Source organism: Hippocampus zosterae, chromosome 8, assembly GCF_025434085.1.
Source record: "Hippocampus zosterae strain Florida chromosome 8, ASM2543408v3, whole genome shotgun sequence".
Taxonomy (NCBI): Eukaryota; Metazoa; Chordata; class Actinopteri; order Syngnathiformes; family Syngnathidae; genus Hippocampus; species Hippocampus zosterae.
The window spans coordinates 22,904,195-22,929,906 of NC_067458.1; the positions used below are offsets into that span (position 1 = coordinate 22,904,195).

General features: G+C 46.8%; 1 protein-coding gene across 2 annotated transcripts in view; it reads right to left on the reverse strand.

The window, feature by feature from the left end:
* sh3rf1 (SH3 domain containing ring finger 1) overlaps positions 1–25,712 on the reverse strand; it is a 160,163-nt gene that overhangs the window by 129,953 nt on the left and 4,498 nt on the right. For both annotated transcript variants that reach the window (XR_007963679.1, XM_052073720.1), the window contains exons 3-5: positions 3,401–3,676; positions 2,644–2,739; positions 1,165–1,464 (exon numbers count right to left, since the gene is read on the reverse strand). Coding sequence is in view for 1 of the 2 variants with exons in the window: in XM_052073720.1 (XP_051929680.1) it covers positions 1,165–1,464; positions 2,644–2,739; positions 3,401–3,676 (672 nt within the window). In the remaining variant the exon portion in view is untranslated. The remainder of the gene's footprint in view (positions 1–1,164; positions 1,465–2,643; positions 2,740–3,400; positions 3,677–25,712) is intronic.

Sequence of the window (25,712 nt, forward strand, 5' to 3'; positions counted from 1 at the left end):
GGGCTTCACAGTGCAGAGGTACCGGGTTCGATTCCAGCTCCGGCCTCCCTGTGTGGAGTTTGCATGTTCTCCCCGGGCCTGCGTGGGTTTTCTCCGGGTGCTGCGGTTTCCTCCCACATTCCAAAAATATGCGTGGCAGGCTGATTGAACACTCTAAATTGTCCCTAGTTGTGAGTGTGAGTGCGAATGGTTGTTCGTTTCTGTGTGCCCTGCGATTGGCTGGCAACCGATTCAGGGTGTCCCCCCGCCTACTGCCCAAAGACAGCTGGGATAGGCTCCAGCACCCCCCGCGACCCTAGTGAGGATCAAGCGGCTCGGAAGATGAATGAATGAATGAATGAATGAATGAATGAATAAACTATTACTTGCTTAACCCGAGGAATGACTTGACTCGACTTCCTTGAAATTTACCTGGGAACTCGCCTTGCTTTATTTTGGTGGGGGGGGGGGGCGTGGGCATGGAAAGTCAAGATCTAGCTAGTCTCTTTTTGTGGGAATTTGTGAGACGGTCATGTTTGAGTTTTTCCTCAATGTAAGAAGTCACAGAGCGATTAGTGCATTCCTCCGCGCCTCGCTATTATTTCAGTGCTCTTTAAGCACCTTTAACGGAGGCTGGCCTCCCCCCCATTTGGGTCTATCCGCAGCGCAGGCGGCCTCAGACAAATTGGCACGTCTGCGAGCGTGTCTAACCACGTCCAAAACCTCCAGCAGCTGCCGACCATAAAGCAGCTGCTGTCATGTCTGGCTCGCTGCGTTAGGGACCCGGAGGCCCGAAGACGTTTTTCACAGGCGAGTGGAGTCATGCAGCCACGCAAAGCTTGAATCCTAAGCCGGAGAATTTTTGGCATGATGTCACAAATCTGTTCTGTGTTTTTGCCTGGATTTGTCATACTGAACCAAATGTCATCATCATATTCTGGTTGGATGCAACAAGGGGCTGATTCGTTTCAAAACAAACACCTGTTCTCATTTCTTGATGCTTTTTTTCCCTTTTTTTTTTGGTTGACTACTTTGCCGCCATCTTGTGGCATCTTGGCATCATTTCAACAAAAGTATTGCTTTGATGCTCCCACGACAAGAAGTAAGGATACTATTAAAAAAAAAAAAATTAATCGTGGTGTGGCTGCAAGGCAGACATCTGTAGTTTCCTCTCGGCATGTTTACCTGTGATGGCGCGCTGCAGGAGAGCCCCCCGCTGATCTCGCCGATGCGGGCGGCGGCGGTGGGGTTGCTGGAGCTGATGAGCACCGGGCCGCTGATCTCCATGGAGTGGCGTTGCGGGGGCGGAGCCAGCATGGGCTTGTGGGACATGGTGAGGGAGGTGAAGGAATGTCGCTTCTTGCTGTTCTTCTTGTCCCGATGGCCGCCGTTGCTCTGGGGCCCCGAGGAGGCCCCCTCGCCCGACTCGCCGTTGGAGTCCGAGGGCTTGTCCGACTCGATGAGCTGCCGGGCCGCCGAGTTGAACTAGCAGGGAGGAGAAAATGGAAGGGGAAGGTGGGGCTTAAACGTTGTGCGCACACACTTATCGCCAATCCAGCTGGATTTGAGCCTTTTTAGTCGCCTTCTGATCAAAGTCAGCTAAGGCCTGATTAGCCACAGACTTGGTGACTGGGACGTAAAACGGAGTGAGAGCCAATCGGGAAGCTTGCTGAAGCTGACGCGGTTGCCAGCCGCAAAAAAGAAAAAGAAAAAAAAAAGAACCTAACTTGTTGAGTGTTAGTACAGTGTAACTAACGTAAGCTTACACAATTGAAAATGACAGAGAAGAATTGCCAAATGCCGTGACCAAAAAAGCTAATCTTTTAGCGGATTATATCATATGAATAAAAACGTTTTTTGAATTACCATCCCTTGCACGCGATAAGAGCAGCCAGAACAACACATGGTGGTTATTATAATTTTTTCTTTTGAATTTTTTTTTTTTAAATCAGTGAATCTAGTTGTACCAAGCCCCAGATGTTAAATCAGTACACAGTTGAAGCAGTTTGGTGTGGAAGATCCTCATCAACAGCCTTTCCCGGTCCCCAAAGGGGAATATTAACGAGCCGGCTATGAAACTGTCGACTCTGTGACCCGTTTCATGTGCGCGACTCAAAAGCAGAAAGAAGCGCTCTAATCACAGTCTCTACCCAGCGTCGTTGCACCCGAGCGGGTCCATCGACGCAACATAAAAGTGAGGAATTTGACTCCCAACGCAGTGCCGCCTCATTGTCGACACGTCTGGCCAGTAAATCAAGACAGGCAGTCAGTCGCAGCGCTTTAAAGTCGACATAAGTTAATTGACCTTTTATTTCCTTGTGTACAAATACCGTCATCGGTTATCCGGAGCGCCTATCCGCCCAATTATAAACCACACAAATGCTTTTTGAACGGCTCATGAAATTGTCAGGTCCGCGCTTCACCACCCCTCGCCCTTTGATTCGATGTCACGCCATGAATAGAGAACAGCCACATAAACAAACAGCAAAAGAAAGCCTATTTTTAATAGCTCCCCGCAGCGCTATTTCTGAGCTCGCCGCCTCAAACCGTCAAATAAAGTCTAAAAATACGCCTTTGAACGGGAAGCCACCTCGGCGGCGGGTGACCTGAATCGTAGCGCGATTCTGTGAATGCTAATTTCTGCCGCTTGCCCGTTTTTCTTACCTCCACGTATGAGATGGGGAAAATTCCAATTTTGTCTCCCAGCATTCCCTCCGCCCAGTTCTCGTCCACCCGGCGGATGACGGTGAGAATGTCATCCTAGAAAAGAAAAGGATTTGTGTTCTGTGAAAAACCTGAATCTCACCAGTCGATTATCTTTCATTGGTGGCATTTCTCTTGGTTGCAATGCTTTGCTGATTATGTGTTGCCGGGTCAATCTAATCTGCCCAAGGGCCTTCAGAATCACTAGTGCTGGCCCATGTCACTTGGAGCAATGAGACTTTCCCTTTAACTAATCAGATTTCAAATTATCATCGCCACAGGACGAGCGAACTGGACCTCGAAGATGGCATCAATTTTACATCCTCTAATTTTTGGGGTTGGAGCGAAACTGGTTCAAAAGCCAACTCCGACTGGGAAAACATGTCTGCCGTGATCTGTAGAAAATTATATTGGTATCAGTATTAGGATTTCTCTCTCTTTTTCGGGTTTTTTTCTTCATGTTATGAGAGTCGCATGCTGTGAGATTGTGTTTTTGTACGGTCCCGATGGTTTCACTCCAAGATGGCGTCAAGATGTCGCGCGACACAGAGCTGAAATGCTGTCTCCACATAATGAGCCTGGTCTCGCTATATATACAGGATTTTCGTCATGCCTAGCCTAATTACAGCCGTTCATCAGGAAGCCAGACGGAATGTAATTATCACGCATTTCTTTTGGGCGCCGTAAACGACATAAACACGCGCGCTCGAACGGCTACCTTGGCGAACGGCAGGCAGTCCTTGTCGGCCTCCTTGTCCTTGAGCTCAAAGTCGTAGAGTGCCTTGCACTGGGGCGGCGGCTGCGGCAGCGGTTTGATGACTTGCACGAAGTTGGTGGGGAAGAAGCCGTGCAGGCCGCCGAACTCGCCGTGGTACCAGTTCTCGTCCACCTGCCGGCGCAGGATGATGACGTCGCCCTTGCTGAACTTGAGATCGCCCGGCTCCTTGCCATCGTAGTTGTAGAGCGCTTTGGCGCACGGCAGCTGGGGGATGCCCTGCAATATTTAAGCGGTAAATAGGTCGCCGGACAAACGCCCGTGCTGGGCTGTAAATTTATCTCGGAACGACACGGCAATGGTTAGTGACTCGTGAGAACGTCACACAAACACTCAACGCAACCATCGCGCCTCCATTTGTGTCCGGCAACAGCGCAAGCTTCAGTGAGCTTCCTAAATGGCCATTGTTCCATTCACGGAGTCGGTGGTTTGGCCCCACTCAGCGTTGACCACACACAGAAGGGTTTGGCGCCATTGCAAATCAGGCAGGAAAGAGCCACTCTAAACATACCCCTGCGACGCAGGATAATGACTCGGGGTAAGCTTTCGGTGACATCAGACGGACTTTGAGAGCAGGGGAGACCAAGTATTGACTTCTGGAGCAGTGATACCAGTTGGTGCTGATGCAAGATGAGAATCAGCTGCCTTACAAGGTAGTTCGCATCACAGGCAGAATGACTCACTAGCCATGCTATTTTGTATTGAAAGCAATGTCCCGCTTTGCTAAGTTCTGTAAAAGTCAGCATTTATTCGCCTTTTTTCCCCCGATCGCTGTTCCTTAACTCATTCACTCCCAAAGACGTTTTTAAACGTCTTTTCAGACTCGGTACTGAATGAGTTAAACACGGCACTGACGTGAAAGGGGGATACTAAGTTGTGTTCGTATTTCTTATTACACTAATTAACTAAAAAAAAGTTATTTTTGGGTATCGTGCAGCAACCGTAATACAAAACTAATTTCAACAAAACTTTGTAATTTTTTTTTGATGGTGTATGCCACAAGATGGCAGCAGAGCACTGCTTTTGTATAAACGAAACACCTCAACCTACATAGTTCCTTGCTAGCAAAATGGCACACGACAGGACCAAAGAAATATGTTTATTGCTCTCGACCGAGTCGTAAAACAGCATCAGTAACTTTTTTAATGAATAAAGGAACACCCCCCCGCCAAAAAAAGTGAACCTGCACATTCCAAACCACAAATACACAGGGATTTTCTGGGACATGAACACGTCGGGACAAGGTTAAAAAGTTAAGCAAAGCAAATACAGGATGTATCAGGCAAAGATGAAAATACTCAAATTGAATATTTTCCTTTCTCTGAACATGGCTTTGTATGTGGAATATGAAAAAAAACCCACACATTTTTGAAAGGTAACACAGATTTTCAGACTATAGTGAAGGCCCACTGCAACATATTGAAGGATTTTATTTATCTATTCAAAAAGTAAAAAAAAAATAAAATAAACTAGATCAAGAACTGACGCCCCAAAGTCTGAAAGATTTGTGTCCCTGACTAAGACTTTGAGAAGTCCAGTCCGTTCGCCCGCCCCGCCACCCCCACCCCAACCGCCCCCGAAGGAGGTTTTGTATCTTGGCTCCGAAACCCTGAAAGGGCCATTCAGGAGATGACAATCCAAGGAAAGAGGGCCAAGCTAGTAGGGGGGTTGGGGAGGGGGGGGGGGTTCCCCCATTCAGCGTTGGAGTTGACTATAAGGGAAGCTTCTGCAAAACAGCCACCATTTATCCTGCTGATTGCTGGACATCTTCGCCAGTGATGTGAATCCCAAACAATTTGGAAGCGAAGCGTCATGGACATGGGGAACTCGGGAGCGAAGGGGTTAAAACGGAATTTGGGAGGAGGCTACAGGGTCTCGCTGGAGGCTAATGAGGCGTTTGGTGAGAATGAAAGTACAGAACGAGCGGTGATGGTGAGCCGGTCTGACGTTACCCCGCTGCACACAATCACACACACCCAAGCACAGAACCAATGAGGCCATGCCAATTGCCTCGCCTCGGCCGGGAGCATAAAAACGCTGAGGAGGAGGAGGAGTCTCCCTGCATTTTGTACTGGAACTGGGCCTCCTTTCAGCAGATGGGGAGGAGGAGGAAGGAGTGGGGGGTCAGGACTGTGATGAAAATGCAAATGATAAAGTGGGCTCAAATGACACAAAGCCGATGGGATCTGAGGACACGGCAAATAAGAAACAACCGTGACCGTTCTATGAGGTTCAAAGATTTTAAAGGACTCGGCGGTTACATAATGGCTCCTGCATCGCTAGAGTGTCCCGTTCCATTGGCTACAATGACCACATGAGATGTCATTTCCCATTCTCATTTCCACTGAATGACTTTTCTTGGGGTTTTTTTTTGCCTTCCCAGCTCTGCTTCATCACAGACTGTGTCTTGTCGTATTTGTGTGTTTGAAGTGTACCTTTAAGGGGCATGGCCCTAGTTAGTGATGTCAGCAGTAACTACAGTACAGCAGCCCTTTGAGAGTGTGCGTTTGATTGTTTGGTCTGTTCAACAGACGGCTAAAAGTGCCTCCGCGACTGAGACTTTATACATTATAGTGCCTAAGCCCACTTTAAGTGAGGGACCGATTCCATCCTTTATTCCATTTTCACTTCCTGTATGTGTCGTGGTGAGATGTCATATTGATTTTGTCCATGCAATGTAAATCATAAAGAACACTGAGGGTTCTTCCAATGCCATGTTTTTCCTTTTCTAGGTGATGTCATCTGTTCCAGTCGCAGTACCGGCACACTGGCCATTGACGCGCTTTGCCTCGTTGGCCCAAGGTCCCTTCGAGGGACAGGATGTAAAAACCACACGCAGCAAGTCCGAGTGCTAAATTCCCAATTCAGTGCCTGTGCCTTTTTTGACTGTCTACTTCTATGTAGATTTTAAGCGACCTATTTGCCACTTGTATGAGCGTGAAGCAACCTGCATGTGCAGATCCCCAAACTGCGCTTAAATAACTCCACAAGTGGGAAGTGACAATACAGAAGTCAATAATAATAATACACAAATAATACAAATATTCAAGTAAATAGCATTTGGTTGGCGTGGGCAACTGGCATGATACACCAAGACTGGCTGACTGTTAGCCAGTTAGCAGCTAGCCGCTAACCAGGCGTTTAAAAAAAAAAAAAAACGAATATTCTCATTTGCTGACTCCCACGTTCAACCCAGGTTCCACCTTTTATTGGCGTGGTTGGCGTGGGCAACTGGCATGATACACCAAGACTGGCTGACTGTTAGCCAGTTAGCAGCTAGCCGCTAACCAGGGGTTTAAAAAAAAACAAAAAACGAATATTCTCATTTGCTGACTCCCACGTTCAACCCAGGTTCCACCTTTTATTGGCGTGGTTGGCGTGGGCAACTGGCATGGTACACCAAGACTGGCTTACTGTTAGCCAGTTAGCAGCTAGCCGCTAACTAGGCGTTTTAAAAAAAACGAATATTCTCATTTGCTGACTTCCACGTTCAACCCAGGTTCCACCTTTTATTGGCGTGGTTGGCGTGGGCAACTGGCATGATACACCAAGACTGGCTGACTGTTAGCCAGTTAGCAGTTAGCCGCTAACCAGGGGTTTAAAAAAAAAACGAATATTCTCATTTGCTGACTCCCACGTTCAACCCAGGTTCCACCTTTTATTGGCGTGGTTGGCGTGGGCAACTGGCATGGTACACCAAGACTGGCTGACTGTTAGCCAGTTAGCAGCTAGCCGCTAACCAGGCGTTAAAAAAAAAAAAAAACGAATATTCTCATTTGCTGACTCCCACGTTCAACCCAGGTTCCACCTTTTATTGGTGTGGGCAACTGGCATGATACACCAAGACTGGCTGACTGTTAGCCAGTTAGCAGCTAGCCGCTAACCAGGGGTTTAAAAAAAACGAATATTCTCATTTGCTGACTCCCACGTTCAACCCAGGTTCCACCTTTTATTGGCGTGGTTGGCGTGGGCAATTGGCATGATACTGTACACCAAGACTGGCTGACTGTTAGCCAGTTAGCAGCTAGACGCTAACCAGGGGTTTAAAAAAAAAACGAATATTCTCATTTGCTGACTCCCACGTTCAACCCAGGTTCCACCTTTTATTGGCGTGGTTGGCGTGGGCAACTGGCATGATACACCAAGACTGGCTGACTCTTAGCCAGTTAGCAGTTAGCCGCTAACCAGGGGTTTAAAAAAAAAACGAATATTCTCATTTGCTGACTCCCACGTTCAAACCAGGTTCCACCTTTTATTGGCGTGGTTGGCGTGGGCAACTGGCATGGTACACCAAGACTGGCTGACTGTTAGCCAGTTAGCAGCTAGCCGCTAACCAGGCGTTTAAAAAAAAAACAAAACAATATTCTCTTGCTGACTCCCACGTTCAACCCAGGTTTTACCTTTTATAACCACGCACATTCAAAATAACTAATACGAGTGTGGAACGTAAGTAAATTTTTATCGGGTTACTCAAGTTTGAAACCATCAGCAGATTATCGCTGTAGCCGTAAACTGGAAACCATTTCACATCAACTATCGCAACATTGAACATTTCCGAGTGATCCAAATCAAATCTTGAAATCTGTGGGAAAGCGACTATGAATCTTCGTGGGCTACTGTGTTATAGAATGGATGAGCAGTAACTATACACAAGGAACCGTGATTGACGTTGACACGCGTTTAAACAGACAGAGCGCATCACCGCGTGACATTATTGTTGCGCTTGCGGACACAGGAAATGTTCGGGCCTCGACTTCAACTGTGTCGGAATCCAAAAATAACCGCGATTTCCACGCAGTCAGCTGAAGTACGTGGGCTTTAAAAATACACTTTGGGTTTTTCAGTCACCCGCGTGGAACCGCTGCAGACAGATTTAGAAGAATCAAAGGCTCGCCTGTTGTGACGGAGAGACTTTGTGAGCGGACTTGACGCCGATCAGCTGCCGTGTACAATCACGCCTTCTATCACGGATAATGAAATTACGAAAGTGCGCTAAAGGGATTTAGCAGCTCGCTTCCAAGTCACTCGATTGTGATGCGATCTACAGCCCACGCATCCGCCATATTTTTATAGCGACGTTTGCCCCGTCAGCAGTCAAATTCTGGCCAAAGTAGACAGAAACCTTTACCCGCAGCCCCCTCTCCCTCGTGTCTTAACGCCAGACATGTCTACACTCCCACATGGACACCTCCCAAAGCTCCGCAGGTGGGGCCCGTTGAGGGACTGCATGACAAGAGCTGGAGCGATCGCTAGCCAACATATCTGGCTCAGCCGTCGGCCAGGTGGTCATTTGTCGGGACATTTGTTGTTCATTAGCAGGTCATTTGCTGCCCAACAGTCCCAGCCGCCCACCGTGAATGCGAGGACAGGGAGGAAGGGTGATTCCGAGGGACGAGAGGCTATCTTGACTCCATTAGCGGCGCATGAAATTGATTCTTAATGGCGTTTTATATAATTTTTTACTGACCGTTGTACGGCGGGGCTTCCTTTCAGCGCCCTGCCATTCGGCCCTTTGCGCCCCCGAGGGCTTCTTTGTGGAAAACGCAGGAACTGGGCCACGGGCGGAAGCACCCGGGCGGACAAAGGGAGGCGGGATCAGGTTTATTAAAATAGAAAGAAAAGCCTGGGGACAAGAGTTTGAGGTGTGACGATTCAACCCAGACCAGAGACCAAAAAAGTCCAAGTAAAAATGACAATTAGACGAAAAATAGGGAATGCGACAGATTTGTCAAAGCATTGTCGTCTGCCTTGCCTCTAGTTTCCATGGAAACAGTTTTTTTGGTGGTGGGGGAGGGGGGGTTGTGGATGTTTATAATTGTCAAGAAGTCAAGTCAGTCAGCAGCTTCCTCTACACCAACACCAAGCTCGACTGGAAGTGACGTCGCTTAATTAAGAGCAAGAAAGCAAGGCGGAGAAGGTCGCCTACAAAGCAGCAGTAATATTCGTTGGATATATTATTTTTTTTTAATATTCGCCGGAACTCACAGAGTAGAGTCAACATGGCTACGAGTATTGTTTTGCTTGTATATCTTACTGCTCTGTGTGTTTAAAAGTATCCGTTACTCGAAGGTTTCTCGTTACCAAAAGTAACATTAGCATTTATGCTAATTTCCATTAGCCCGTCTACGGCATTTTAAAATTACAAGTTAGCACTAAGGCACTTTCTTAAAATGAAATTATGTGGCTTGTTGGAACTTGTCAACATGGCTACGAGTATTGTTTTGCTTGTATATCTTACTGCTCTGTGTGTTTAAAAGTATCCGTTACTCGAAGGTTTCTCGTTACCAAAAGTAACATTAGCATCTATGCTAATTTCCATTAGCCCGTCTACGGCATTTTAAAATTACAAGTTAGCACTAAGGCACTTTCTTAAAATGAAATTATGTGGCTTGTTGGAACTTGTCAACATGGCTACGAGTATTGTTTTGCTTGTATATCTTACTGCTCTGTGTGTTTAAAAGTATCCGTTACTCGAAGGTTTCTCGTTACCAAAAGTAACATTAGCATTTATGCTAATTACCATTAGCCCGTCTACGGCATTTTAAAATTACAAGTTAGCACTAAGGCACTTTCTTAGAATGAAATTATGTGGCTTGTTGGAACTTGTACTATGAAGCTTTTCGGGTGACGATGGTAGCACGACTTATAAGTACCTCAACTTACCAGTTTTTTGCCTTTAAAAAAACAACAACATATTAAACAAATATAGACCGTGTCAGTACAGTCGGCCAAAACTCACACTAACCTCACTCAAGCCCCTTTAAGGCACACATCAACGCAGTTGATGTTGTGACTCGCAAGAAGGCTTTACATGATCAGGGACTTTTGGAATGGATAACCAATCAGAAAGTTTAAAAATATATATAATAATTCAAAATAAATCACAGATCCGATCACAAGATGGCGCAATGCCTCTATTTCGATAACGTGTTCATTTACTGCGTGCTGTATATTTTCTGAGCATCATCAGAAGTAGTCAGTAATTGTTGCTATTGTGAGCAATCTTTGCAATGCAGCAAAGAAAGAAAGTAAAGGGGGGAGGGGGAGAAAAAAATCCGCAAGTCAAAGTACCAATGTAATTTGTCCCCTTAAATACGAATAATAAACACCTAACCCATAATAGACAACAGGCACTCTGAGGTTTGTCGGCTGTCTGAGGAAGTACTGTTGTAATTTTTTTTTTTCTGCAGTGGAAGCAAACAAGCCGAAAGCATAAAAAAGCCGTGCTCAGCTTTGGTGTTGTGGGAATAATTCACCTAACTGAGGGGGGGTTGCGGGGGGAAGTTACAATAACCCATTCAAGCTTCGCAGAGTACTTTGCTGTACAACAACTCCCCCGCGCTTGTTTGTTGCCGCTCGCAAATGAGGCTCGGCGTCGACTGCAGGCACGAAAGCGCTCACTCGCAAAAGCCGCAATCTGGAAGCCAGATGGATCACACAATGCGAACGGGGGAAGTTCTTCGCCGAGCGTCGAAATGGAAACTCTTCTAGCGGCTCATGTTCAAGAGATGCAACTCGAAACTTGCATACAGTAGGAAACAAGACAATGGGACGGACGGTATTTCACCCTTGGAGTTGCAAAACGCATCGCCGCGCTAACCGCCCGCTGACCCGCCTTGGTTTTACTACCAGGTCCTGACCTGGAGCTAAAGTTTGGGGGGTCCTGAGAACCTGGAAGCGAGTGGATGATCAAAGCCACCCGTTCCTAAGAGCGCCATGTGTAAATGGAGGAATTACTTTGAGATTTTGTGTCTGCAAAGAGATAGGTGGAAGCCAGGAGTTCTATCAAAACATTCTTTGGGCGAGGCAAGGGTGGCCCTCCCGAGTACGTCGAGTAAGCTATAGATTAGCCTACAAAAGAAAAGTGTTTTAGCGGGGAGCTAATATGGCTTTTTTTGGGCTGTTTCCCACACAAAACCTGGACCGGTGCAGCATTTTGTCTAAACCCCCGAGTTGGGATGGTTTACCTGGCCGGGCCCCTCGTGTATGGGGGGGAGGGGAAAAGGCTGTTCTGGGTGGGCCGGTGGATCACTAGCCTCTTGCTTGTCTGACTTAAGGCCGAGAGAACAGAAGTCTTTCACCGCGTGCCAGTTCATACAGTGGGGGTTTTAACGAGCGGCTTCGTGGGGGCCCGGTGGTGTCTACAGTACACACAGCAGCAGAGAAAGCCGGCAAAGATGAGACGGCGGTTGCGTGCCATCCTAAACCCGTCTAGTTTTCGGTTGTAGACGCCGGGCAAAGGAATATTGAGGCATTTTTGTAAGGGATGGGAGCATTTTAACGAGATATGCCAAGTATGCTAGGAGTCAATCGATGATTTCAATTAATACGAGGCAAATGAGGGCGGCCAGGTGGGCCGGTGGTTAGCACGTCGAGCATACAGTACATAGATCGTGGGTTCGATTCCGGCTCCGGCATCGCTGTGTAGAGTTTGCATGTTCTCCCCGGGCCTGCGTGGGTTTTGTCCGGGTACTCGTGTTTCCTCCCACATTCCAAAAAACATGCATGGCAGGCTGATTGAACACTCTAAATTGTCCCGAAGTGTGAGCGTGAACGGTTGTTCGGCCTGCGTGGGTTTTCTCTGGGTACTCGGGTTTTCTCCCACATTCCAAAAAACATGCATGGCAGGCTGATTGAACACTCTAAATTGTCCCGAAGTGTGAGCGTGAACGGTTGTTCGGCCTGCGTGGGTTTTCTCTGGGTACTCGGGTTTCCTCCCACATTCCAAAAAACATACATGGCAGGCTGATTGAACACTCTAAATTGTCCCGAAGTGTGAGCGTGAACGGTTGTTCGGCCTGCGTGGGTTTTCTCTGGGTACTCGGGTTTCCTCCCACATTCCCAAAAAACATGCATGGCAGGCTGATTGAACACTCTAAATTGTCCCGAAGTGTGAGCGTGAACGGTTGTTCGGCCTGCGTGGATTTTCTCTGGGTACTCGGGTTTCCTCCCACATTCCAAAAAACATGCATGGCAGGCTGATTGAACACTCTAAATTGTCCCGAAGTGTGAGCGTGAACGATTGTTCGTCTGCGTGTGCTCTGCGATTGGCTGGCAACCGGTTCAGGCTGTCCGGAAGACGGCTGGGATTGGCTCCAGCACCCCCCTGCGACCCTTCTGAGGATAAAGCCGATCGGAAAATGGAGAAAAAAAAAATGGGACGCAAATGTTCGAGATTGATCGAATCAAACTGTTGAACGCGGGTAGAAATAAATGGGCACGTTAACCCTGTAAACTATTTCAACTTCTAATCTTACAAAGGGGCACTGTTTTAGGGCCCCTTCAGATCAGATTTAATTTGGTGGATTAGCACCAAGAGACGAGTTTGCACATAAGTGAACTTGTATCCAAACTAGAGAGGGCTTTGGTCCGCCAATGTCACAGTACCAGTGAACGGAGCGCGCAGTCAATACCAGCTTGAATACTAAGCGCTTCCTCACTTTATTCGCCGCTTTGCAGCTGAAAGCCAGCACTGTCGGATCTTTTGTTCTTCGGAGTCATTCAGCGGCGGCCACCTGCCCCGCTCGGACCAACTTCCATTAGCGCGGCGGAAGTCAAGGAAGTGGACTCCTGTAGGAATCGCTCTGTTGCTTTTCCAGTTATGGTCTGGTTCTTGACGTATCCCGCCTGTCACTTCCAACTGCTCCGAGTGAAGAACTTTGCTTGCGTCGGCGAGTATTTGTACACCGCTCGAGAGGGCAAACAAAGAAAGGATATTGACACAGGAATTGGCAAGGGTCCGAGGCACAAACACTGCTGTGAGAAGGCACCGACCATTTTTTTTTCCTTCACTTTTGTAAACAAAGCGCGAGTGTGTTTGTTCATTCCGGGCCTGGACTGAGCCAAGATGCAACATAGAGCCGATACTTCGCCTTCAAGTTCACGGTAGCTAAATAGATATATTTTGAAACCAATAAATTTAAAAAATGATATAATAAATAAAATAATACAATAATTATATAAAATAATAATTAATAAAATTAACAATAAATAATAAATAAATAATAAACGATAAAAATAAATAATAAAATAATAATAAAAAATAATAACATAATAAATGTTATAATTATAAAATAATAATAATAAAAAAAATAAAAAATAAAAAAAATAATCGTGAAATATACATGCACAAAATAAGATTCATCTGGATCCAGACACATTTTTTTTAAGTATATCATTCAACCACTTAAAAATGTTATTTGGCGCAGCCACTTGACAAAATAAAATTGAGTATATACAACACGCCGGGTTTTGTTCAGTGTAGTACAAGCCGACGGTTCTGCCGAGTGATTCCAGTGACAGAAAAATCTACCGTTGTCGGGATTAGCAAATCCACAATGGTCCAATAAATTGAAGCGGTTGCTGGCCTTTTAAACCCGAGTACTAATACGATGCCACGGAGAAGATGGATTCAGGCTGCACGGAATACACACCTGTGTTTCTCCACATCCTAGGCCTGTGACTCATTAAAACAAACATTATGGCCATTTGGTTGGCCCAGGACTGGATTTGTGTTTGTGTGAGACAAATGGGCTCAAAGTGCACGTCCGGATAATCAGACGTGTTTAGGATGGGAGTGTAATCCTCCAGTCGTGGCGGGGTGTTTGCCCAGAAGGGGCGCTAACGGCTGAGAGCCCGACCGCCTCGGCCGCGACTCTTGTCAGCGCTCTCCATATTTAATCACACCGCATGAGCATTTCTGTTGATTGCAGGCGTCTCAAATTTGGCGGCGAAATGCTTCTGTAGACAAACACGGACGGGAGTTTTATTTCTAACTTTTTGTTCATGGCGTCTTGAGACTTTCTTTGTTTCTCTACTCCTGATAGACAAGCCTAGCAACTTTGACGGCGCAATTGGAAATTGGCTTTGGGGGGCTGGGGGCTTTCACTTTTTATAGAAGAGGTCTGAAAGGGCACATCACTCAAGGTAAACCCGAGGCGGCCGGCAGCACCGTATCGAAGATGCAGCCGGAGCCGGGAATAGCCGCAAGGGTCCTGGGTCAAACAACTGAAAACGAAACTCTGGACAAATCGTTATTTGGCCCCGGGGACAGGAAGAAAACACTTAACATGCCAGCAGCCAAACAGCCCGTGGTTGATCTCTGCCGCTCCGCCAATCGCAACAAAGGGGGAGAGGTCAAAAGTCTTCCTCATAAGCCAAGCAGGTACGACAAGGAGATAGGGTGTCCAGCAGCTGGCAAAATAGTCACAGGCGAAAAAAAAAAACACCACTGGAGAAGTGGCGTCGGTTTACGACGGAGTTTGGTTTCCATGGCCGCAGCATAAACCCGATTGGATGCAAGTCAGAACGTGTTGTAGTCTATCTAGTGATGACCTACTGCCTATTAAAGAGCCTAATTGAAAAGATTTTGTTGAGGGCATTTTAAGAAGAAGAAAAAAAATTGCCAGTGTTTTGGGGGTTTTTTTTGTGCTTGATTTGTGTTTTGTTTTGTTTTTTGCCCAATTTTGGTCAAGCTTGTAATTTTATTCAATTTTTGGCCAGTTTTTTGGGGGGGCAGCTTTTTCCCCCCCCAATTTTTATCTGAATTTGTTAGTTGGTTATTATTTTTTTATAGATTTATTTAGCATGCAAATTTTTGTCCGATTTCTTTTTTTTTTTTTTTTTTTAATTTTTGTAATTAACGTTTGCCTCATGCTGGTTGGTCAACTACATCACTGAGCAGTGTAAACGACCAGTACATTAGCTTTTTTATTTTTAAATTTATTTTATTATTATTTTTTTTTATCCTTGAATAATTTTTTTGATGCCAATAAATAAATATAGTAAAAATGAGTGTACATAAGTCTTTTCGCGGGTTTTCAGCAATTATAAAGGTATCACATACACATGTTTAGAAACCAATCTATTAACTTACTTAACAGGGTCTGAAATCATAGTTGGGATCACGCTTTGTGGTATATTCCTACCGACTGCTGTCAGGCTGATGAATAAAAAAATAACAACCATAATAATAATAATAATTAAATGATGTGAAGGAAAATTGTAAATAGTACTGCGATTTATCCAGTTTGTGTTCATATTGCATTTAATTGAAAGATGTTTGTTGTTTTTTTTCTCTTTCTTCTTTCTTCTTTCTACATACATTCTTGCTGCTGGAGGCTGTAAATTTCCCCAGTGTGGGATGAATAAAGGATATCTTATCTTATCTTATCTTATCTTATAGTTACTGTTAAAAGCCTTCCTATAGGCAAATATAAACATTGTTAGGGGGTGACTACCGAAAAAAAAAATCTCAACCTTACTTGGAGCACAAAACCAAAGCTTCCTTGGCAGAAATGACAACTTTCCTCAGTATTCCCCCCCCCCCACCACCACCACCACCAGCCCCCCTTCTACTGGACGACAGTCATGCTTTAAAACTATTTTGCGGAGGCCTACAGGTGCGATAGGAATGTGGTGAGTGGGCTAATGACTGCTCCCATTACCATAGTCACGCTGACAGACTTTCAAGAGATGAGACAAAGGGAAACGGGGGAGAGGGTAAGCACGGTGGGGGTGGACTGACGCCATAGGACATTGGTAAATATGTTTGGTCGGTGGACCACCCAGAGCTAAACCACCGCTTGTAACAACGCTTCACAACATTGTTAAAAGTCATCACCAGCACTAGGCAAGAGACGTGCGGGGAAAATGACAGTCAAACAGACAAAAAAAAAAAAAAAAAACAAGGAAGAAAAGACTCTGCCCAAAGGCTTCCAGGTGCAGATGCAAGTCCCAGCATGCTGGACTGTCTACACGAGAGCGAAGCTTATCGTGACTCAATGAAAGACCCCCCTAGCATCTTTTCAAATGGCGTTTACTCATCGGGGCAAACGAGCGACGTCGCTTCTTTTAACCAAACACAACACAAATCATCACCAGCTCAGAGTTGTACAGAAGACGGATGTGCGCTACGAGAGTAGACACGTTTATGGGGGGTGTGGGAAGTGGGGAGTAGGGGATGGGGGGGGGGGCAATGACCTGCAACTACTCATGGAATTCCTCAGAGACGCTAACGCTAACGTACAACATCTCAGTCGGGGGGAAGGTTAAGATGAGACAGAACAAAACAAGTCAAGTCCTTCCGAGTTGTGTTTGGGCTGGCCAGCCTTGAAGGGGGACACACAAAAAAAAAAAAAGTACAAAAGGGAACTACAAAGTCCACACCGGGGGAGTAGTGTTACCCTCCACCAGGGAGGAATCACATGGTTTGCTCTTTTGAACCTCTCCTTGGGAATTACGTAAAGCCTTGACATAGCGAGGATGGTAATTACCCGCAGGATAAGCAGCCGCTTGCCCGCTCACTCACTTGCTCGCATGTTTCCAAAACATGGGACGGGATTCGAAGCGGTGACCAATGAGCTCGGCTCCGCGCGTGACGGAGGGCCGACTCCGGCCAGATCGCGTTCGGAGGTTTTCGACATCTGCGCATTTATTTTCAGCATTTTATGAGTTCTTCGCAAAGGCAAAAAAAATTTCAATCGCGTGAATGTGGTTGAGTCCACGTAATCGCCGAGCCAACAAGACGATTTTACTCTTGTCAAAGGGATGACTGGTAACAGGTACGGTGGCAGTGCGCGATGGGGGAAAAGTTCACTTCAGGTCATTCTGGCAGAGTTTGTGATCTTAAACCCTGGCCTGGCCTGTGTTTCCAATACAAGTTGCATAGGCGGGTCGGCGATAGCTCCATGAGCTCCAATAACTTAACGTTACATCATACCAAAACGATCCCTCTCGCCCATTGTTATTATTCATAAAGTGACATAGTTGGCCTTTACGCAGGTCCTCATTTTTTTGGCATTTTTAATTTTTTCAGCTAAGGTCTTAGGTTTTAGATTTTCAGACTGTTTTGTTGAATCGGTTCGCTGTAATAATGCTTTGGTGAAGTGGTATATTAAGATATTTTGTGATGTTTTCTTTAATCAATGTATTGCTTCTCAGTGAAAAAACTGCTTTGAGATGATTGCATGACTTGGTGACTTGCTTGCCTAAGCAATTCCAGAGATGGACTCTGGAGCCTGCCTTGACGACTTCATAGTCTGCTTTGTTTGAATTGTCAAAACTTGATTGAGATCAATGCCACTTGATTACACAACAAACAGTGTGGCTTAGGGAGGGATGAGAATGGCCACTCACCCCTCCTGATGCACACATTTTAGAGGATAAAAGAAGGGGAGCGATGCTCCTCAGCAGAGTCCGCTGTGGGTTAGCGTACGAACGCCCAGCTCGTATTGAAGCTCACTCTGCTGAGGGTGTTCGCTCTCCACCCTAATGGAATACGGTAAGAGTTCTTTAGCTTCATACAACTTGTTTGAACTGTGTTATCATTTCTGTGTGGGACCAATAAAGTACCTATTGTTGGTAGCCAGAAGTGTCTTGTCGTTATTTCTGAGTGCCTATCTCCGACGATCCTTTATAAAACTTGATATTCATTCAAATTGAGTATCAGAAGTGTTTCAAAACATGAAGAAAGAAGCGGTTAGCCATGAAGGCAAGTTTGATACAGATTCATTTCTGCTTATGACTGTAGACCAGGGATGTCAAATTCATTTTTGTCACGGGCCACTTTGGAGTGACATCTTCCCTCGGAGGACCGTGATGACAAAAACTGAATGAACGTTTCATCATCACATCGTATTCTTATTGGACACACACACACAAAATATAAATCAATAAATGATGGCTTACTATTTGTTGTTTGTTCAATTATTGCTCAAGTGAGTGTAAACAGGGTCGCAAAATTCTTACAAAATCTCAACGTTATTTATTACGCATGACAATTTGGCATTTCGGTACAGATTTTAGCAAGCATCATGGAAGTTGTCACCCACGATTTGCTTTAGGGGGCGGGCCGAATCTGGACCCCGGGCCTCGAGTTTGACACCGGTGCCGCAGACTGACTAGTTAGCCCATTGTTTCATTGACCTATGACCTTTGAAAAACAGTTTGGGAACATGATTTTTTTTTTCCTGACGGGTAGTGATTTTGGAGATGCACGGATTGGCAGCCCAAAAGCATTTTGGGGGAAAACATCCCAGCGACGGAAAGCTTTCATGGGCACGATTGGCATCTTTGAGGTGTGGTGTGACTGCGTAATGACGGGCTTGTGTCACCCGGGCGGAGGTCAGGCAGCCGGCCACGAGGAGAGGCTTCGACAACGGCGTGACGTCATCAAAGCGGGCCGGCGTGACTCATCGACCTCAGATGAGGGAGGCGTGCAGGAATTTTAATGACAACCTCCGCAGAAGAAAAACACAAACGTTCTTTTTTTGCCGCGGGTATAAATCTACGAGCGAATGACAAAAAATAACAGGGAAACAAAATCCGCCGCCCGGCGTCCCGTTTGTTTGATGTGCATGTGAGAGGCCTTGAAAAAGAAAAACAAACTGTTTGTTAAAAGCTTTCATTACATGACACAGAGGCCCGATGACGTCCCTCGGACAAAATATTTCCCTGTTTCTCATCAACGAAACGGGAGAGCGGGGGCAAAGAGCAGCCGTAACCGAAGGGCAACAAATGAATTAAGAGGCTCAGCGTGTTCACATCAAGAAGGCTGTGGAAAAGTAACAGCAACCCTCTGCCACGGGGTCAAGTCAACTTTTTTGGGGGGGAGGGGTTCTGTTTTTTGTTTTAACGACGACAGAAACACAAGAAGGTCATCCATCACTTTGACAGAGTAGAACAACTCTCGCAGCTGTGCGCCCAATGCCGTGAACGTCTGCAGCCGGAACACCCATGATGATCACGATCGGTCTAACGATTGGGGATTTATGTGTCAAGGAGAAACAAGTCTGAAACTGTTCATTATTCTTCGATAACATTTCTGGAGGGGGGGGGTGTTATCAATCAATTTTGTCTGGTCCAGTTTGACACATTCATTCATTCATCTTCCGAGCCGCTTGATCCTCACTAGGGTCGCGGGGGGTACTGGAGCCTATCCCAGCTGTCTCCGGGCAGTAGGCGGGGGACACCCTGAACCGGTTGCCAGCCAATCGCAGGGCACACAGAGACGAGCAACCATTCACGCTCACACTCACACCTAGGGACAATTTAGAGTGTTCAATCAGCCTGCCATGCACATTTTTGGAATGTGGGAGGAAACCGGAGCACCCGGAGAAAACCCACGCAGGCCCGGGGAGAACATGCAAACTCCACACAGGGAGGCCGGAGCTGGAATCGAACCCGGTACCTCTGCACTGTGAAGCCCACGTGCTAACCCCTTGGCTACCGGGCCGCCCCAGTTTGACACATTTATAACCTAATTGGGTAAATCAATCGAGTGATATCAAAGTTAGGCAACACAGCACACCAAACGATTATCTCAACCAATCAATCGCGAGCAATCCGTCAACAAACCTTACCGGTGCAATTCGGCACAACTCTGCGTTGACCGCACACATAGAAACATTTGCCATCGGAAGTATCAAAACTTATGATCGTCGACGCGATTTTTTTTTTTTTAACCCGAGGAATAATCACTCAACACATCCCACATCACAGGATAATCGTTTAGCATAATCTTTTAGAGACATGTTTTTTATTTTCTTTTTTTTTTTTATATTGCTGCGACTGCTTTTATGTCAAACATTGGCAGCTTATGACTGAAGACTTTACAATTTAGTCGGCCTCTCTCCTTCCGAGTCGTCGCTTGATCAGTACCACCTTTAATTGCGGCAAAGTCGTTATCGTCTTCCGTAATATTCAGCCGGTGGGAACGAGGAACCTTTTTTCATTCATTCATTCATTCATCTTCTGAGCCGCTTGATCCTCACTAGGGTCGCGGGGGGTGCTGGAGCCTACCCCAACTGTCTTCGGGCAGTAGGCGGGGGACACCCTGAATCGGTTGCCAGCCAATCGCAGGGCACACAGAAACAAACAACCATACGCACTCACACTCACACCTAGGGACAATTTAGAGTGTTCAATCAGCCTGCCATGCATATTTTTGGAATGTGGGAGGAAACCGGAGCACCCGGAGAAAACCCACGCAGGCCCGGGGAGAACATGCAAACTCCACACAGGGAGGCCGGAGCTGGAATCGAACCCGGTACCTCTGCACTGTGAAGCCGACGTGCTAACCACTGGACTACCGGGCCGGAGCTGGAATCGAACCCGGTACCTCTGCACTGTGAAGCCCACGTGCTAACCACTGGACTACCGGGCCGGAGCTGGAATCGAACCCGGTACCTCTGCACTGTGAAGCCCACGTGCTAACCACTGGACTACCGGGCCGTAATGTGGCCCCTCAGGAAACAAGTCACACAAATCACAAGGCTTTCGATAAGCCGTCGTCAAACGGATCAGCCTCATACCTTTACTGAAGGAAAGGGCACTCGCTTCATTCATTCATTCATTTCATTCATTCATCTTCCGTACCGCTTGATCCTCACTAGGGTCGCGGGGGGTGCTGGAGCCCATCCCAGTCGTCTTCGGGCAGTAGGCGGGGGACACCCTGAATCGGTTGCCAGCCAATCGCAGGGCACACATAGACGAACAACCATTCGCACTCACACTCACACCTAGGGACAATTTAGAGTGTTCAATCAGCCTGCCACGCATGTTTTTGGAATGTGGGAGGAAACCGGAGCACCCGGAGAAAACCCACGCAGGCCCGGGGAGAACATGCAAACTCCACACAGGGAGGCCGGAGCTGGAATCGAACCCGGTACCTCAGCCGACGTGCTAACCACTGGACTACCGGGCCGCCCGGAACCTTTTTTTTTTTTTTTTTTTGTGGTTTATAAAAGCCGAGCGGCAAACTTGTTGTTTCCACTACGCTGACCGTAATGATTAAGTGAAGACATCCCACGTTAAACCTTCCCCTCCGTCGCTCTTTGGCTCCAACCCACGACTACAATAAACTCGGATCTCCGATTCCCAGGCAGCAACCGACGGCTTGGTGCCATTGCTTGGCCCGCCATCTGTTCTCAATACACGTTGGCAAACGACAAAAAAAAAACAAAACAAAAAAAAAAACATTTGGTTATACAAGGTAAATGAGTGCAAGGGGAAGTCAAAACATCCATGTTACCAAGCAGCATGGGATGTGAATCATCAAACTGAAGGTTTGCAGGAGACCACCCCCAAGCCCCCTCCCCCCCTCCTCGCTACACTAACTCAAAGCAAATGCCAGAAAAGAGTGTCAAACAACTACCACAGCCCTGGAGATGGTGTTAAGAGGAGTGCGGGGGGGGGGGGGGCGCAAAGCTGATTTTGCACTAAACAGTTGTCCCTCGGTCGCGACGTCATTACTTAACACAACCAATCGCCTTCTGTTACCGGTCATTCCGCTCGGTGTCGGCTCAGCGGTGAGATCAGAAGGGGCCCCGAGACAAAACCCTGTTGTGCATCTGTCAGGCAGCTCATCGGCCCTGCCGGCCAGACAAAAATCGGAGGTGGGGCTGGACATCCAAAACGGGGCTGCTTCCAGGCGGGGCATTGTTGGCCATCCGACAATGAAGAAGTGAAGCGAAAGGTGTCGAGCGGGGTTACTGAAGCGCGTTCAAGACCCCGTGGGGTGACGGGCTACGGAGGGGGGGGAATCAGAGCGGCCAATCGGCTTCGGCTTTGATCCACGGCCTTTCATGTCACCAAGACCTTTCCACCTGCACCGCCAGGCTTTTTGTCCGCCATTAGCGGAACGCCTCGCGACGGCCCGGCAGACACAGAAGAAACTATTTTCGCAAGGCGTGACGACTGGCCAAGAAGGACAATCAATAGGAAACATCTGCAGAAACACGCACACACGGTGAAGTGGTATTATAATAATAATAATAATAATAATACATCACGGGCGGCCCGGTAGTCCAGTGGTTAGCACGTCGGCTTCACAGTGCAGAGGTACCGGGTTCGATTCCAGCTCCGGCCTCCCTGTGTGGAGTTTGCATGTTCTCCCCGGGCCTGCGTGGGTTTTCTCCGGGTGCTCCGGTTTCCTCCCACATTCCAAAAATATGCATGGCAGGCTGATTGAACACTCTAAATTGTCCCTAGGTGTGAGTGTGAGTGCGAATGGTTGTTCGTCTATGTGTGCCCTGCGATTGGCTGGCAACCGATTCAGGGTGTCCCCCGCCTACTGCCCGGAGACGGCTGGGATGGGCTCCAGCACCCCCGCGACCCTAGTGAGGATCAAGCGGTACGGAAGATATGAATGAATGAATGAATAATAATAATAATAATACATCACATTTGTAAGCGCCTTTCACAACACTCAAGGACACTGTACAGCCAAGACCAATAGTAAAACACAGATAAAATAATAAAGAAAGAAAGAAAGATTTAAGGCGGGTAGGCAAGTCTGAATAGGTGGGTTTTGAGCTGGGTTTTGAATAAGGAAAGAGAGTCAATATTACGAATGTTGGGAGGAAGTGAGTTCCAGAGTTTGGGGGCAGAGCGACTGAAGGCTCTGCACCCCATTGTACTGAGACGGGCAGAGGGTAGAAAAAGGTGGAGGGAGGATGAGGACCTGAGTGAGCGAGAGGGAATGGAGATTTGAAGAAGATCTGACAGATAGGGGGGGGCGCAAGGTTATGGATGGCTTTGAATGTATAGAGAAGTATTTTAAAGTTGATTCTAAGTTTGACAGGAAGCCAGTGGAGCTGTCGGAGGATGGGGGTGATATGATGGAAGGAGGGGGTTCTGGTGATGATCCGGGCTGCTGAATTCTGAACAAGTTGAAGTTTATGGAGGAATTTTTGATGGACACCGAAGAGGAGTGAGTTGCAGTAGTCAATACGGGAAGTGACGAGACTGTGAACGAGGATAGCGGTGGTGTGCGGAGTGAGTGAGGGACGGAGGCGGTTTATATTGCGAAGGTGGAAATGAGCGGACCGGGTAATGTTATAACACAGCAGCAAGCAGTCTTACTGCCATGATACCGTCTCAACGGGATGATTTCATGCCACATCCGAAGTCAAGGTCAGGTTTCACCCTGTGGCGAACTGAATGCAACTTTCGTGTTGCCAATCTAACAGTCATTGTTAACGCACCCTGACTGGACTCGAATCATGTTATGTATTGTATGACAGAACATACAAAAATAAAAAAATTATGCTGTTTATTAGTGAAGTTGTTACGTTTACATGGACAGCTGAACAAATGGCCTTGACAATTCATCAAGCAAAGCCCATCATCATCATCATCATCAGACAAATCACACGTTTGTTTGAAGCGGACCAAGACGTGTCAAATGTCAACACGCCCTGGAAGCGTTAAGAGATGCCCACAGAGACCGGGGGCTGTACAGAGCCAAGGGAAATTCCCAAAAGCCCAAACAAGCTTTGAAAGGAGCACGAATGAATAGAGCGATACTGTAGCCAAGCAAGGCGGGTCTCGCCCAGTAGCAATTTACAGGAGGGCCTCTGATCTCGGACCGGGGGCGATCCATTATCAGCCTGTTGACATTCTGATGATTTTACGTCTTTTCATCAACCCTATCCTACCTTTTTTTTTTGTGCTACTCACAACAAGGGGGCCCTTCAAATATTTTACCTTTTATTTTTTTGGGAGGGGGTCTCATAGAATGGTAAAACACCAAATAGGTTTACAAATGGATTAAGGTGTTAGCATACGTTTATCAGTTGATCTACAAGATAAATAACACAAAAAACGTACTCATAAATGTACGAATGTTTCCCCGGGGGGGCAGTTTAACTAACTACCGCTTTCATGAACGGTATTTAAATAGATGAAGGGCGTGATAAAATTCTCCTAAAACGCATTTGGTTTCTTGGGCGACAATGTTTATGAAAATCAGCCGACTTTCTGTCTGCTAAACATCACCAAAACTGCCACCGAGACTCGAGGCGGTTATAATACTCACCCCCCCCCCTTTGGTCTGTTAAATTGGCGGAAGCGATCAAACGTCGACAATTTCTCTTTGAATTCAATAACGGCGTGACGACCGAGAACAATGAACGACTAACACATTGTCACTTTAGGACAGGCATGTCCAAAGTCCGGCCCGCGGGCCAAATCCGGCCCGCGGTCGAATTTCATCCGGCCCTCGGCCCCCGTCATGAAATCAGTGCCGTCTGGCCCGTAGGTTGGACGCAATGGAACACGTGTTGCATTGACTGAGGTCTCGTAGACTGGTGAGTGATGTTTCATAGAGTACTGCTTCCCTCTAGTGGCTAAATGAGTAATAGCATTCACTAAATGAGTAATAGCATTTAGACACTAGAGGGCATCACTCACGAGTTAACAAGACATCACTCCGTGTTTATATTGACTGATATGTCATATTTCAAATTCCTGTTTCAAATGAACCAAAAGAAATTCTTAAGATTGTTGAAATTAAAATAAAAATGGAAATGTGAAACAGACTGGCTTACTAAAATTTGCTGAACAATATTGTTGTTCAATGTAAAGAATGTCAGCCAAGGTCGGCCCCCCGACATTTTACCACATAAAATCTGGCCCCTTTGGCAAAAACTTTGGACACCCCTGCTTTAGGATATACGTGGGACTTATTTTGCACGCCTTCCAGATATAAAACAGCTTCTCTGTGTCTTACCACATCTGTGAAATGCCATCGTCCGAATACTCCGATGCCAAAAGCCAAAGTCAACCTCCGTTAGGTTGGACAACCGCAGAAACTCTGCGAAAAGTCCACTTTTTTTTTTTTTTCACGGCTTGTGCAAATCTACCGCGACTTCGGCATATCTCTCGTGAGATTTGAGCAAATCTCACAAGTCTTCACTTTCTCGCATCTAGCGAGACTGTCAAATCTCAACACTGACTTCTGCAAATCAAATGTTTGTTGATTGAGGTGAAGGAGCGGGAAAAAAAACTTAAACTCTCATCTGGTTGAGTAATTCTGCACACAGGCTCCAGGAATGTTCCAGTTTCACCAAGTGAGCTTTTACAAGTGAAGATAACACCGAGCGGTCTTTCGGGTCACGCCCTGAATTTGCTCAAGTTCATTGACAAACGGCACCGTTGAATGGAGGAAATAAAAAAATGTCAACGCGAGATATCTCATTATTGGAAAACCGTCGGCTGGTGCAGAAAGCAGTAAACCTCGTGTGTTAAATGATTAACTGGTCTCAATCACGTCCGTGAGTCAACCGGCTGCTTTCCATTTCACTCTGATCGCAGTTAATCCGCGGCGAAGATTAGCGGCACTAATGCAACGTGCCGCTTTCAATCCGCGCAGATTTGCGCTGTATTGTTTCTGCTCGGGGGGGTGGGCGGCACGGTGGGCTGTGTGGTTTGCGCTTCAGCCTCCCAAGTTCTTGCTGGTGGGGTTCGCAAATTG